This window comes from Lichenostomus cassidix, chromosome 5 (assembly GCF_008360975.1).
Source record: "Lichenostomus cassidix isolate B80296 chromosome 5, HeHo_3.0, whole genome shotgun sequence".
Classification (NCBI taxonomy): Eukaryota; Metazoa; Chordata; class Aves; order Passeriformes; family Meliphagidae; genus Lichenostomus; species Lichenostomus cassidix.
Genome location: NC_139486.1, coordinates 14,786,667 through 14,802,875, shown reverse-complemented (window position 1 = coordinate 14,802,875; position 16,209 = coordinate 14,786,667). Strand labels below are relative to the sequence as shown.

At 35.8% G+C, this 16,209-nt stretch overlaps 1 protein-coding gene across 3 annotated transcripts in view; it reads left to right on the top strand.

The window, feature by feature from the left end:
- The window catches only part of PPP4R4 (protein phosphatase 4 regulatory subunit 4), a 64,659-nt gene that overhangs the window by 20,070 nt on the left and 28,380 nt on the right, over positions 1-16,209 (top strand). For 2 of the 3 annotated variants that reach the window (XM_085061487.1, XM_085061488.1), the window contains exons 3-7: positions 3,673-3,775; positions 10,539-10,686; positions 11,374-11,447; positions 12,431-12,537; positions 15,004-15,111. In XM_085061487.1, the coding sequence (XP_084917613.1) occupies positions 3,673-3,775; positions 10,539-10,686; positions 11,374-11,447; positions 12,431-12,537; positions 15,004-15,111 (540 nt within the window). Of the gene's footprint in view, positions 1-3,672; positions 3,776-8,202; positions 8,301-10,538; positions 10,687-11,373; positions 11,448-12,430; positions 12,538-15,003; positions 15,112-16,209 lie in introns of those variants that run through there. The other variant, XM_085061489.1, reaches the window with a different exon arrangement.

Below are 16,209 nucleotides of genomic sequence, written 5' to 3'. Positions count from 1 at the left end.
ATTCCCACAACCTTTGGACACCCTTTTTCAAGTCTGTTTGTGGATTTCATTTTCCTAATACCCAATTAGTTACTGAATACTTTTACTAATTGTTTTAATTGTGCTATTCTAATCCCTCACTCCATGAAGTTGCAAACTTTTTACTTCTGTCTTCAACAAATGCAGATTTAGACCAACATAGACCATTATAGAATCTTGCACTGAAAATAATGTCACTTACAGGGTGTTAACACTGTAATTCCCTGCAGCTGTTCATCAGAACTTCTGGTTACACAGAGCACCGACTTCAGTGGGTGATTCAATAATGGCTATTTAACAAATCATTTTTGCTGAACCAGTACAGTTAGCCCCAGTGTGAAAGAAAAGCCCCTTCACAAACAGAGCTTTAGTTAGAGCTTGGGTAAACATTGTACCTCAGTGTTCTTTACAATACAGTATTCTGCTCCTGTCGTTGTGTTTTGTAGGCTGGTGTGAATGCAGGAGAGAGAGATGTAAGTCTGTCTTCTCTTTTTCCAAATCCTTTGTGGTAATATTGTCTTGCAGTACATTCAGTACCTAATCTTCTTTCTTCATGCTGTAGAAGGAGCTGTAGTCCTTCCATCCATTTCCAGACACCAATGTTTCTAATTGAGTGCCTGGGGACTTTTAAAATTTTCTTTGTTCTTATCTTGTAGAATCTGTTTTTAAAAATGCTTTAAAAATTAATGTAATAAATCCTGTTGTCTTCCCTGAGCTTCATGAAAGTTTGCAAAATTGGCAACACCTATCCTGAACACAGTCATAGTACAGTTGTGGGAAAGGACCTCTGGAGATCATGCAGTCCACATCCCTGCTCAAAGTAGTGTCAATTAAAGCATTACATTCAGAGTCTTGTATTGTAGGGTTTTGAATCCTACAGAGGGAGAGTGCACCACCTGTGTGGGCAACTCATTCCAGTAGTTGAACACTCCGACATACAAGAATTTGTGTGTTTTATAAGATTTAAGTGGAATTTCCTGTGTACTGAATTTGTTCCCATTGCTTTGCATCCTGTCACTAGGCACTGCTGGGAAGAATCTTCCTCTGCCTTCTTTACTGTCTCACATCAGAGTTTATACATGTCAGATAAGGCCCCCAAGCTTTCTCTTCTCAAGATTAAAAATCCCTGTTGTCTAAGCTTCTGCTCAAATACTGCGATGGACTCACTGCTGCCTGTCTGTGAAATCCTTGTGTTGAATGGAGAAGAATAATCACCTGCCTTGAGCTGCTGGTGATGCTCTTGAGTGCAGCCCAGGATGCTGTCAGCTGCCTTTGCCACAGGAATGCATTGTTGGCTTCTGGTCAGCTGTGCGTCCAGTGGGACCTCCAGGTCCTTTCCTGCCAAGCTGTTTCCCAGTTAGTTGGCCTCCAGCCTCTTCTGGTGCATGGGGCTGTTCTGTCACAGCTACAGAACTTGCATTTCCTGCTGCTGAACTTCATAAGATCCCTGTTGATTTGTTTCTCCAGCTTGTTGAGTCGGCAGAGTCTTCTGGTCTGTCAGCTCCTCCTGCTGGTTTTGTGTCTTCTCTGTACTGAGGGTGCACTCTGCCCCATCACCCAGGCCATTAATGAAAACTTTTAACTGTTGTTCCCAGTAAGGTAAACCATGAGGTAAACCACCTGTGGCTGGCTTCCTTGCCACTAATCACAACCCTTTAGGCTCAATAGTTTGCTCAGTTTTCAGTCCACATCACTTTACATTTGTCCAGCTTGTACATCATCAGTTTATTTATGGTGATATGATGGGAGACAATGTCAACAGCCTTGCTAAGATAAATTAAACAACTTCCACCATCTCAGCCAATCATCATGTTGTCAAGTTGGCTGGTCAGGATTGCTTTCCTCTTCACAAATTCAGGCTGACTACTACCAAGCACTTTTCTGCCCTTCATATGTGTGTATATAGTTTCTAGGAGGATTCGCTTCAGTCTCAAGGTGTTCCAAATATTATGTGCATTTTATTTTATGAAGAAATCATAAAATAAGAAAAAAAGAAGAAAAAAGAAGAAAAAAGTAAAACCAAATGCAGGGGCTAGAGGAAGAGGCTTAGTGCTGTGCTTGTGCTTGAGAAGTGTTTAAAAAGTGCTTTGCAATGAGTCTTGCAGTTAGACCAGGTCTGGTACCACTGGCCAGCAGCAAGGAGCTGCTGTCATGGAGGAAGGAAGTATTAGGACAGGAGTGTTGGGGCATGAAAGCTTCCTTCCCTGTATGAGGATTCCCAGCATTGTAAGGTGCTGAGATCTCCTGTAGGATGAACGCAGAAGATGAGTCCTGAAGTTTTATATTTAAATGGTATGTGGATTTTGCTAGCACAAACGAGGTTGAGCAAAATTGCTTCTAAGTATAGGGTTCTGTTGTGTTCTTCTATAGTTAGCACTGTTAATAAAGGAATATTGCCTTCATAACATTGAGCTTACTGTGACTCTGAAGAAAAGATTGAGCATTTATTTTAATTTGTTTATTTGTACAAAAATATGTACATCCAAGCATTTAGCAATAATTTGCTATAATTCTGAAGTCTTTAATATTTAAGGAAAATCTATGGTGCAGCTCTTTTAGTAGAAATAGAAGAAAAATCTCTGCAGTTGGAAAATTACAGACTGTGTAGGTGTTGAAATGCCTCCTGCTTCACATTCTTAATTGGCAGTAAGCCAGATACTAAGAATTTCTGCTTTAAAGGGAAATGCTTCCCTTTTCTTTACATTTTGATAGATAAAGGCAGCATTTTGTTTTCATTTTTTAGCAGTTAGGGTTTCTTCCATCTTGATTCAAAATGAATAAAATTTTCAATTAAATAGCTTTTCCAAGTTACCTTGGCCTTTTGCATTACTACTGGATAGCACAAAGGTATGCATGCCTTGCCAAAAGAAAAGGATGTGTTGATGTTCAATTTTAATTTTAATTTTGGCATCCAGACCCTTTTGCTTTCTGATTGTATTCTAGGAGATTTTCCACTTAAGTAACTTTTGTTTTCACCTCATGCTTTTTTTATTGCTGCCTACCATTTCCTTCCCATCCTGGTTTTTTTTTTTTTTTTCTGTCAATTGTGGGATACCATTGAGAGAGACAAAATGAGGAGAAAGGTACAAGATCTGTAATTTAACCAAGTTTTTCATGCTTTTTTAATCATGTTTGTATGCATTTGCTGCTTTCCCTACAAAAAGGAAATAAGAGTAGATTTCTGTTAGAATGTTGTACGTTGAGTGTCGTTTTCATGTATCTTCTATTTGCCCCTTCCTATGGTTTATCCCTTGTATTGATGCAATGCAAAGATTCTATGAGACCACTGCTTGATCATCTGGTTTGGAAAGATCTTTCAGAAGTTTCATACTTTTATGCAAAGCTACACTAAAAATTTTATTTTTAGTGTAGCTTTGCATACTAGAGTGTAAACTGTAGTTTAGTAGCGTTGCATACTGAAGTGTAAACACTTCATGTGAGAAATGATTTATAATAGCTTCCACGGTTGATTTTTTTTAATGTTGTCTTCTATCACATTTTATAGAAAAAAAATAATGCCTCTCTTTACTTACATGAAAAACCTGAGTAGTGTAGGTTTATTCTTGTTGGTTTCATTTTGGTTTTTTTAAATGAAAGCTGTGAGCTTGTAATCATCATTGTGAGTAATGTATTACATGTTTATGTTTTTGCAAGTTCTGGTCAGGATATCCAAGGAACAAGTGTGGTGGCAAATCTGCCAGTCCTGATGCGACAGAATCCTGCAGAAACACTTCGTCGGGTTTTACCAAAAATCAGAGTAAGTTTTGTGTATTGAGGCTTGAATGTATCTTTTTCTGCCAGTTTTAAGTATTTTAACAAAGGGAAAAAACCCTTTTATTACAAACTCACTCTTTAGGAGGTTTATGTCCAATAGATCTTCCATATTAATTCACTGCATTTACAAAGTATTATAGGTATTATGTTTTTTTTAAAAATGGTTACAACGGGGGGGAAAAAGCAGAATTAATAGTACTTACAAGTTCTAAACATTTACCAGTGTTTTGACAGCTTTTTGAGATTTCTTTTTGAGGACCATTCAGTCATAATGGTTCATTCTGATGTTCTCAATCTCCTTTCATCCAAACATTAAGGTTTTCATGGTGCTGTCCAGAACAGTATAGTTTGCTTTTAGCTGTCTGTGAAATTTCACATGCTACCCTCCACATTTGGAGTAAATCACTGCTAGTTGTGATAGATGCATGCTGACCATGTGATGTTGTAGAGGTATGTTTTTATAAAGGATATTTGGGTTGTTTGACCTGGAGAAGGGAAGGCTCTGGGTAGACCTTATTGTGGCTTTTCAGTACTTAAAAGGGGACTTGTAAGATGAGGACACGCTTTTTGGCAGTGCATTTTCAGATATAACAAGGGGCAGTGAATTTAAACTAAATGAGAGATTCAGACTAGGTATGAGGAAGAAATTTTTTACCATGAGGATGGTAAAACACTGGAACAGGTTGCCCCCAGAAGTTCTGGATGTCCCATCCCTGGAAATGTTCAAGATCAGACTGGATGGGACTCTGAGCAACCTCGTCTAGTGGAAGGTGACCCTGCTCATTGCTGTGGGGCTGGACTAGATGACTTTTGAAGGTCACTTCCAACCCAAGCCATTCTATGATTCTGTGATTGTGGAGAAGATACTTGTGTCTGTATTTCCACTCTGCTCCCATATCAACTCTTGCCTAGAAGAAATGTACAAATGTTCATTAAAGGTGGGGTTTAAGGAGCAGCCGTAGCCAAATAAGAACAAACTAAATCACAAATGCTATTGCAAAACTTAATAACACTAAAGACCCCTTGCAGAAGAAGAGGGTTGGAGAGGGCTTTATCGACATATGCAATTACCTGACAAAGCAAAGACAGAGTCAGGCTCTTTGCAGTGGTACCCCATGACAGGACTAGAGGCAAAGAAACACAGGAGATTTCTTCTGAGCATTAGGAGTCACTTTTTCACTGTGAGGGTGACTGAGTAGCGGCACAAGTTGCTCAGAGTTGTTATAGTCTCCTTTGGAGGTATTCAAAAACAGTCTGGGCATGTCCTAGCTATAACTGGCCCTGCTTGAGGAGGGGGATTGGACAAAAAGACTTCCAGAAGACCCTTCCACCCTCAACCATTCTGTGAATATCAGGCATCACCTCTCAGCTTCATATTATATTCCAAAACCTCTGCGATTCTCTTTAGAAACCTCTGTTTTCTAAAGAAACTCCTGTTTCTTGAGAGCAGCTGTTCCAACTTTTTTCTGATTATTTAAATTCAGCAAATGGTCAAGAAATAGCTCTCCTCAGGACTAAGGACTGGTATAGACTGACTGATTGTTAAGAAAACATTAAAATGCTTCTGGTTACATTCTGTGCTATAAGATGCAGGTCAAGAGGCATTTTGCTTAAACATCTATGAGTGTAAAAGTGCTTTGAGCAGAATCACTGGAAGTTGCAAAGTGCATGGAAACCCTTCAACTTACACCAAGTATCTGCAGTTATTACCACTTTATTCCGACATATGTAACGCAGTTTTTCTGAGCCAAACTACTGGCTTCAAGAAAAGTTGGTTTGGATTTTTTATGCTTACCGTACTGAATCCAATTCTGCCTCTGGTTTGCTACTTTGAGAGCAGAATTCTTCCTGAAATTAAGGAGGAATAAGTAACACTGGGGATTTTCTACCCTTATTTTTCAGGCTGTAGAGAAGTGCTGGTCTTGGCCTGTCTTCAGTAAAATGTCTAATATGGGAATACAGTTTTTGATTATAGTTTTAATTTTTTTTAAATAGGAATGAGGAAAGTATTTGAAAGTACAATCATTTGCATGAATAGGGCCTAGAGCCTGGAAAGTATTTGTACAGTGGGAGTTGGATCTCAGTGTGATCTTAGATCAGACTGTACTTACTTACTTTGTAAAAGTATCTTCCTGTATAATATTAAAGACATTCAACTGAAAACAGTGTATGAAGGAATAAGCATTAGGAATTAAAGATAGAAATATTTGAAATGAAGCAGACAACTTTAATAATAAATGCAATCAATCTTTGAGCAAATTACTGAGAAAAGTAGTGTGGTTTTCATCTTACAGTGTCATTTGAACCCAAACTGGATGCCTTCTTAGATGATAAATTAAATGAAACCTACGTTAATGGGCTCCAGACAGAGGTAAAAAAATAAAATATAATGAGGTCAGTCTAAATCCAAGCTTTCCTTTCATGTTTAAGCTTTATAAACTGAAACTTTGTGGAATGTATAAGAATTAAGTTCCTTTCTGTGGCAATGCTCTTACAAGCCAGTTCTTCAATGGTGCTCTGTTATCTAATATTATTTATCTGTAATAGAAGTAAAGTTCCATTGTAGCCATGTGCATTGCACTTTTAACTGCAAAACACTATTTGGCATCATTAACTTGACCTATTTTTTTTTTTGTCCTTGTTTTTATTGGAGGAATCTTCCTGACCATTAAATGGAAACTTTTATAGTCTGTAATGGCATAATTGAACTCAACTGTGGTTAAGAGTCTTGCAAATGTAATCTGCCATTGCAAGGAAATAAGCTGATTTAAATTACTGCACTTGGTTCTACTTCTTTAGATTGGGAGTAATCATTTGTGAAATCAAATTGGCACATGAAAAATGAATTGTGCAGTAGTTTCAGAGGGCTGTTTGTTTGAAAGTACTGTCACCATATAACTGCATAAGGATACCAGTGTACTTATTTAGCATACTTGCAGAAACCCAAAGCAAAAATAAATAATGTTTTTATTAGAGCTGAGAGTAAGGCAGATGAAGAAAGAAGTAAATTTAAGGAATGGTCAGTCTGGATACATTCGAAATTTGTATTTCATTCATGAAAAATTGACAAACCTGGTTCCTTCTAGAAGTATAGAAATGGGTATATGGAAATTGCTTATCATTCTGTGAAATCTAATTAAATTAAAATTATATAAAAGACACTGTATAACACAAGTGTTTTAGGTCTGAGATGAGCAAAATCAATACATTAATAAATGTGACATGTAAGTAATTATTGAATTAAGTGTCAGTATTTTGGTTATGCTGTTTAAGCAAACATACAGTATATAATTTAGATGTTAATGTAGGAATGAGGCTAGGAATTGGGTTTTTTTTAATTCTGCAGTTAAAATAAAGTTGCATCCTTGTATGTGCTCTTTTGCATAAAGAACCCCCACTCTGGATTTCTGCATGCACCTCCTCATGAACCTGGGAAGTCATTGAAATGCAGATTTAGGGAAAGCTTAGACATTCTTGCCAGCATTTCTCTTTGTGCACAAAATGGCTCTTTTCAAATGATGTTAACAGTATTTTTCCTCCTTTCCATCTTTGGGCTCTGCAACTGAAAGTGATGGAGGGAGATTGCAGGTGTCTATCTGATTGACTAATAAAAGATTTTTCCAAATGCTGTGATTGCAGCAAACTATGCTTATTGTTGTTGTGTATACATCAAGCTTTATTCAGTGTTGTCTGATTAGTTCCAAACTCATTTTCACAGTTACTTATTTTCCTAATATACGAACCTCCTCTTGAAAGCTTTTCTTTTCCATAGAAGATTTCATAGTTTAAGGAAAGGTGGGGTGATTTTCATCCTTCCTTATGCCTAACATTGATTTTATTCTGTTCTCATTGTATCCTTGAGCTTCGGAAATCTTTATTATTTCTGTGTCTTTTAGTCTTAAATGAAAATTTCTATCTTACCAATGCAATTACTAAAATGATCTGACTATGTTTCTGCTTGCAGCATTCTTTCAAGAGAATTCTGTTGTTGCAGGACAAAATGTGCATTTAAACTAGAGGTGGATTTTTTTTTTTGCAATTAATGGAATAAACCAGGCTTTCTATATTTTAAGTTTTGATGCCTGAGTTTAACTTGTAGACATTAGAATAGTTAAGAGCACACTAATACCCTTAAATGCCTTTAAATATGCTTGCTGAACAAGATAGACAGGGAGAGCACTGTTAATGTGGAATGAAAATTGGTGGAGTATCCATATATAGAAAAATACATTATTTTCTGGATAAATAAATGTATACTAAGTAAATTTAAGTTACTCAACTTGGGTTTTATGAAAATGGAAAAGGAGACCCATACATTTCCAGATGAGGAACGGTACAGTTCTGAGTGTTAACATCAGTGCAGGCAGGCGTGTAAGCAGTCTAGAAATTTATATTTCAATGTCTCCCGAGGTCCATGAGGAGGCACATCCAGAGAATGTGTTTTCACACATGACTATCCAGAGTTGTGTGGATCAGTGGAGGAGACTATTTGGAAACTTTGTTTATTGGTAAGTAACCCTGTTTGTATTGCATACAAAGTGAATATGTACAGAAAACTGAATTCATAGAATCACAGAATTTTTTAGGTTGGAAAAGACCTTTAAGGTCATCCAGTCCAACTGTTAGCCTGGCACTGCTCCATTATTTTCTGGTCTGCACTGCTGTATTAACATCTACAGTATGTAGATAGTGCTTTTGATTCTCTTGGGGATGTTTGTTTTTTGAACAAGCATAAGCCAGAATGCCAGAACAGTACGGGCAGGTATCCTGATCCCAAAAATATTCAAAATACAAAATTGGTAGGTGTCCTTATTCGTTCTTGGCTGTGGCTGTAATAGCAGTGGAGGAACAAGGACAGACATAGTCTGTGGAAATAAGAAGGCTTATAAGGAAATAAGAAGATTTTCATGGCTATTGAATGCAAATATTTCATTGGTAATCAGCACAGTGCTGGGTTTTTTTTCTGTTGGGGGAGCAAGTTTACAGAGAATCCTTTTAGAAAGAAACCTGGGAAAGGTCTTGAGAGATAAGTTATGGTTCTCCTTGAAATAAGATAAACTAGGAATTGTACATATGCATGTACAATCTGCTTGACATTTGTAGAATGAGAATGAAAACTTGGTTTTTACCAAGTCAAGTAGTAATTTCTCAGATGTTCTCTACAAACTATTTTTTCATCAAAATGTCTCAGCTATACAATGCTTAGAGTCACAGAATCATTAAAGCTGGAAAAGTCCTAAGATTATTAAGTCCAATTTCACCATTTTTACCATGTTCCCAAGTAACATGTCCACATGCCTTTTGTACTCTTCCAGGAATAGTGATTATTCCATCACTTCTCTGGCAGCCTGTTCCAATGCCTGACCACCCTTTCAGTGACACAAGCCACTCTGCCCCCAGCCTGTAGCACTGCATGGGGTTTGTGTGACCCAAGTGTAGCCTTCACTTGGATCACACAAGTAGCCTGAGTGTAGCCTTCACTGTAGCCTAACAGTAGCCTTCACTGAACCTCAGACCACTGACCTCCTCCTTGATTTTAATTAAGATATTAGACAGGACTGGCCTCAGCACTGAGTCCTGGGGACCCCAACTTGCGACTGGCTGCCAACTGCATGCAAGTCCATTCACCAACACTCCTCAGACCTGGCCATCCAGCTGGTTTGTATCTCATTGAAGAGTGCACCTGTCCAATCCATAAGCAACCATGCACTTAGGTGCATAATGAATTTTTTTTTTTATCTTATCCAGGCCTATTTTTATTTTAATTTAAAAGACCAGCTTATTTTTTGAATTTTGGCCAGTGGTCTGAGAAAACACTGTTCATCTCAAGCACTTTAAAAAAAGAAAAAACCCATATGGATAAAATGCTAAGTAGGAAGTATGGGCTTTAAACTCTTACTGAATTTGGAATCACTTGTAAAATGAGTGTAATGCTTTAGTAGTAGAATAATGAACTTTTTATTTTCTTATATAATAGAGAAATAAGTTTAGAAAAATAAACAAATGGAATGTTCACGTAGTTGATAGATATTTACAATTGCTAATACTTACAATGAATGCTGTCATAGATTGCATCCTGCAAGGTCTGTGCATAAACCTGAAATATAAAATTTAAATTGCCTTTTTTAAATTTAAAAAATTAGTAATATTTCATTTCATTTCATTTCAACATATTATCTTTGTCTAACTTTTGAATGGATGATTTTAAAGACAACCTAATTAATTGCATTCTTGTATGTTAAAGCTCAGAAGTACTAAATGTTCAGTTAGCTAGATAAATATTCTAGTATATCTTGCTTATATATGTAATATATCTGTACTTTTTTATTTGCATCCCATGTTAGTTGTTAAAGGGTGAAATTTAAATTGCCTTCTACTATTTTAGTATCTCTCACTGAATGAATGAAAAACTTCTCTTTAATTCATGTGCATAAACAGCAGAAGTGCAATTGTTGGTTGGTCAGTTTTTACCTCTCATTTTGTAATGTAGAAATATCCACACATATGTATTAATGAGACCTAAAAATATTATTACAAACTTTTTTTTCTGAGAAGATTCGTGGTGTATTATAAGAAAATTTAATGTCTGAAATAAATTACTGTTAAGAGAAAATAATTTTACAACAAATGTTATTGTTTACCCAGATTGTTGCATATTAATTCTAAAAGTGAATGTAAAAATTTGGATGTTCTTTCAGTGCATTTCTGCCTCACTCTCTAAATTGTTGTAATTTGTAATTGTACAGGAGGTTCTGCATGTTGCAGGAGTGGAAATGCAGTTAACAGCTGCTGTTTCTTTTTTGACTGTTCTGCAAGAGGAGTCAGTGTCCATTCATACTTACTCCCACTCCTTCCTACACATCATTCTCCAGAACCTGGAACACAGAGATGCAGGTCAGGGCTCTAAAGCTACTCTGATGTCTGATGATTTCTACATTTTTTGTTTCCTTAGTGACCCTGCAATATGGTGTCAACAGGGAGTGCAGTCACTGTGACTTTGTATCTAGACTTGCATGAATGAAAAGATTTTTGCATGATGACTACTTTTATACTGATATTTAAATGTAATTCTGATTGAAGCAAAAGAAAATCCCAAAACCTCTCACTTTGTCTGAAGGATTAAATCCCATAGTTGTTACTGCGTCTGAGCTTCTCCTGAAGTACCAACATTTTGTGGCTGAGAAAATGGAGGGAGGATGGTTGACATTTCTTCTGTATAATTTCTTTGACACTAATTTTAGAACACAAAGGAAAAAAGGGGCCCCTTGTGAAATGACAAAGTTTCAGTGGGCATAAGAAAAGAATATCGTTCTAAAAGAGGGAAGTTAGCTATAAAAAGTGATCAGTCATTATTAATTTTATATAGGAATTGGAAAGGGAAAAGAAATGGGGACAGAGTTTGCTTCTTACTGATCCTACTTCTTACTTTGAAGTCTTGAATGTTAATTTAGTGGCTTTCAGATACATAGCTCCTTGAAGCCGTGTGTAAAAATTCAGAACAAGTAAAACTGATGTATGTTTTGTGTTTGTTGTTGTATGTACAATATAACATATCACATACAATTAATTTCTTTTAAACAGGTGTCAGCAATGCATGGTTAGAAACTCTTCTTGCTGTAATAGAAGCTTTACCAAAAGAAACTGTAAGACATGAGGTAATAATAATCTCTCACTTATGCCAACAAAAAGTAATATTAAGAGTCTAAGATTGCATTTCCCTTCAAGTTTTATTCACCTCAGTAAGATTTGTGGCACTTCTATACCTGTAAAACTGGGAATGGTTGTGGAACACAGTGTAAGAGATGAATGTGTGAAAGGCGAGACAGGAAGGTCACCTTAAAAAAAGTACTGTTCTTTAGCAAATAAAGGCAACACTTAAACTCCACTGTAACACTTCCACTGCACTTTATATTCTCAGTCGTGTTTTCCTGTATCCTGTTTTGGTTTACAGAATAGTATCTCACCCTATGTCTATGAAGAAACTGTGTTTTGTTTACTATTGGACTAAAATTCCAATATCTGCTAAATGAAACTGAATGCTGAAGATCAATTCCTTAGTGTATTTCAGTTGTTCTTGATGTACCAGAACCCTAATGCACTGCAAACACTCTTCATTTTTAACTGTGTAGCTCAAGAAAGAAGAAAATCTGTCACTAAGTTATAATGCCAATTCCCTTTAGTCAGCTAGTTTATTCACTTTCGTTTTAAGTATTCATATTTTGTTAAGTTCAAAAGTTTTGCAACAGGCATATTTACTGTGTTTATAGTTCAAAACAACATAGAGATTTAAATATATGATTGTTTGTGTAGTATTAAAATTCTCATTTAAATAAGAGTCAAATCCAGAACTGTTTAAAAAATAAACTTCTAAAGGGTAAAAAATTAGGTTGGAAGAAACACAGAGAAATCATTCTAGTCACCTCCAAAATCTAATTGCAATGTAATTTTAAAGATGTCATCTAAACAAAATGGAATATTAATGTGCATAGGCACCATTATTGTTAGTACTGATTAATTCAGTGAAAAGGTTAATGACATTTGGGATATGATTTTCTAGATTTTTTTTTAAGGAGAGGAATACTTTATTTAATGCTCAAAATTGTTTTGCTCATATTTCTTCTTTTTTTTTCTCATGTAGATCCTGAATCCACTTGTTTCCAAAGCACAGCTTTCTCAAACACTTCAGTCCCGCTTAGTTAGTTGTAAAATCATGGGAAAAGTAGCTAACAAATTTGAAGCTCATATGTAAGTAGACTGTAAATATATTTTCATTCCACAGTGTAAACCAGTATTTCTTTGCTAGTGGACAAAAATTGGTACAAGAAAAGTAGACTTTATTGCAAAAATTAAATGCGCTCTTTTTACAGATCCCTTTCATTATTTAACTAGCATGTTCAGAGTTGCTGATGTCCATAATTTTACAACTCGAGTTTGAGTGTTCTTTTCACAGATTTGAATGGATACCATTTTCAAGCCATTTTTCCATATTGTTTTTCTTGCTAGAAAATAAGCCACACAGTGGATTTCTCTACAACTTACAGACACAAACCAAAACTTTATCTCCTTAGAGTTTCTTGTCATAAACAGAAGAATTCCATTCCTAACTTTTTATTATGTAACCAAATTTAGTATTTACATCTGGTTTTTTCCATCCCTAATAAAAACGTAGATATATCAGGAACTACTGCTGTTCCCTGATATTATCTAGCCCTTATATTCAGTGTCTGTTAGTCTGGACAGAAGAGGGTGCAATGATGAAAGTAAATCTGAGTAACTCATCTGCCCAAAGCTTTTGGTATTCCAACATTCCTTGGAGAGCTTACCCAGGCTTAGAATAGCAGAGCCACTTCACCAAATGTGTTTCCTATCTGGGCAATCTGACACAATGTGACTTTGAATCACAACAGAAATCCACTGTGGGCTGCTCAATGCACAGAAACTGTCTACCTGAGGAAGTCCACTCTAATTATGATTTTGATCTGTCCCAAAATGCAAGAATTCAGAATAACAGAAAAGAAGAACGGGACAACATGACAAGATATTTAGGAATTAATTTCTTTAGATTATGAGTTTTTTTTCAATAAAGAGGAACTAGTAGTAGCCAAAAGGAAATTATCTAAATCTTCATTTGCTGTTTAGACTATACTTGTTGGACATTCAAAAATTAGTGAATGTGGTAGAGTAGTATTTTTGAGATGTCACTGAAGCCTTCTAATTCTTTATATTCCAAATCTCTAGGACTCTGTCCTAGCAGTTGCATTTATTTATTTGATGTTACATTCTCATGGAAATAAGAGACTTTACAGATCACTTGGAATCTTATGTGAAAATACAGTAGTGTTAATTAGTAGCCACAACAATCACATCTTTTTTGTGTTTCTGTGACGTGATTCCTTGCTGTTCAGTAAGGAATTTCAGTAAACTGATAATAGCACCTTTTGTGCACAGCTGCTACATTTTAAGAAGATAACTGAGAATTTTCTGGGACATCTTGTTCATCTGATAGCCTTGAGTGCAGCTCAGAGGCCTGAAAAGAGAGCTGGGTCTCCAGGTTTGGAATGTGGCAGACTCACAGGACACACATTCCCCTTTCAGTAGGGCTCTTGGTACAGGTCCAGAAGACATATCTGTCCTCAGGAGTAGGCAATATATAAGCATATCTTCACTTTCTTCTTCAGAATGGCACATTTTTCCCTCAAAATTTATACTGTAATTAAAAACTTCGCATTTGATTCTATTCCCAAGTTATTTAATATCCTGTCCTTGTCATAGAACATTAGTTTTTCTACGGTCTGTTCCAGTGTTCCAAGTTACAAAGCAGTGTTCCAAGTTACAAAGTCTTTCTTTTTTTTCATGTAGCCCCTACTTTAGAATATTCTAAAATGCCAAACTTCCAAGACTGTAAAATTTTTGAAACTTGAGGCTAAATTTTTCTGTAAGAAGTAAATTAATTTTCACTAGAATGAATGGAGGCTGTGCAAGCTGGCTTGAAATTTTGCTTGTCTGCGTCTACATATTCTTCATCTTGAATTTTGCAATAACATAAGGATTTGTATAGAGGTATTTTATGAATATTCATGACAGAATCTTGGGCAGTGAAAGGAAACACAATGGCTGATTCTGCCAAGTTGTAGTATGTGTTTTTACTGAAATAGAAACCAAAATTTTTATTTTGTGTCTGCCATTGATTTAACATGAATACTTGGTCTACTTGCATAAAGGCATTGCACTATTCTAGCTTTTAATATTAAATTATTTTTCTCCGTTCTTCTCAATTATGTCTTGGGTGATACCATATCAAAGATGAGGTATTACCACATTTAATTGGGATTTGCATTTCCATTTATATAATTCTTTGTATTCTTTCAGTGGCTTTTCAGCAATTGTACTGAAGATGGTTATAAAATGAGGACAGCATGCTACTACAGTAGCCCACCTACTATTTTTGTGGTTTATAAGATATAATAGATGAAATATGAGGAAATGATGATGAAAGTAAATATTCCTTTTCCTGTTTCTTTGTAGCACATATTTGCATTCAATGTACACTATTCTTTTCTAATTGCAAATTATCAGAAAAATAATTTACTGTGTGTGATAAATTAGTAATATATGGGATAAGCAAGTAATACATGAGTAAAGTTCAGTACTACTCAACAGGTTTTGTATATTCTTGTTCTATATATTTATAAAAAATGTTTACATTTTTAGTATCAAAAGAGAGGTTCTTCCTTTGGTAAAATCACTGTGCCAGGATGTGGAATATGAAGTTAGAACTTGCATGTGTCGGCAGCTGGAACATGTAGCTCGAGGAATAGGGTGAGTACAATTTGCCTAACTGATCTTAAATGCAAAATTTTTCTCTAAAGTGGTAACCTAAAAACTCCCTTTTAAATTGCTGAATTCATGCATACTTAATAATGAATTTGGAGTGTACGATGTGTTCTTAGGAATTGGCTGTTGGCAGTTTTCTCTTTACCACTTTAGATTTTTCGTTCTCTTTTGTGGGAAAATTGCTGAACCATAAACCCAACAGTACTTTGTAAATAATGACTTCATCTATAGCTTCTTGAAATCATCTCGATTAGCCATTGGTGGTATTTGGCTTATTTTAAAATTCTGACAAGTATTAGCAGTTACAATAATTACTGTGCAGTGTTTTGAGAAAGGATGCTAAATGGGTTTCGTAAGCCAATTTCAGTTCAGTATCAACTTCTACTCAAAGCTTGAACACCTTCAGTATTCACATATAGGAATGAAAAAGTCTGGAACTTTAATAAGAGAAAATGTTAATTGCACAAAGGATTGGTCTCTGAGTATTTTAAATATTTTAAAATTTGAGGTCTCTCTACGTATTATTTTGTCAGGGAGGAAAAAAAAGCTGTAACTTCTTCTGCAGACTTGAAAATTTGTCAAGTAACTTTCTCTACCCGGTGCTAGACAGCAGAGATGGATTAGATCTTGAGTGTCCCTCTGGCTTTTAAAATTGTAAATCTACGAGCAAATTCAAGGATGAGGCTGAAACTGAAATATAAGGTGAAAGATACATTAAGTGTGTACAGGTTAGTACACACTTTCCCTGAACACCAGTTAGTACAGGTGTTCAGGGAAAGGATACTTTCCTGGAGCTGTGGAATGATTTTTTTTTTTAACAGAGAATAATATTGTGGTTTAGATTCTGAGTTATTAAAAAAACAAACAAAACATCAAAAGCCCTCCAAACCAAACCACCAGAAACTCCTGAAGCAATGTGGTTAGGGAGTACAGAGATATAGGGAATTCACAGAAAGAGCTAAGCATTGCTGTTATGTACTTAATTTGTCTTTGTTTTGGTAAGGTCATGTAGGTTAGTAATTTCTAGATTCCTAGAAAAACTGTCTTTATTGCACACAAAATAATCTTATCTGTGTGCTTTAG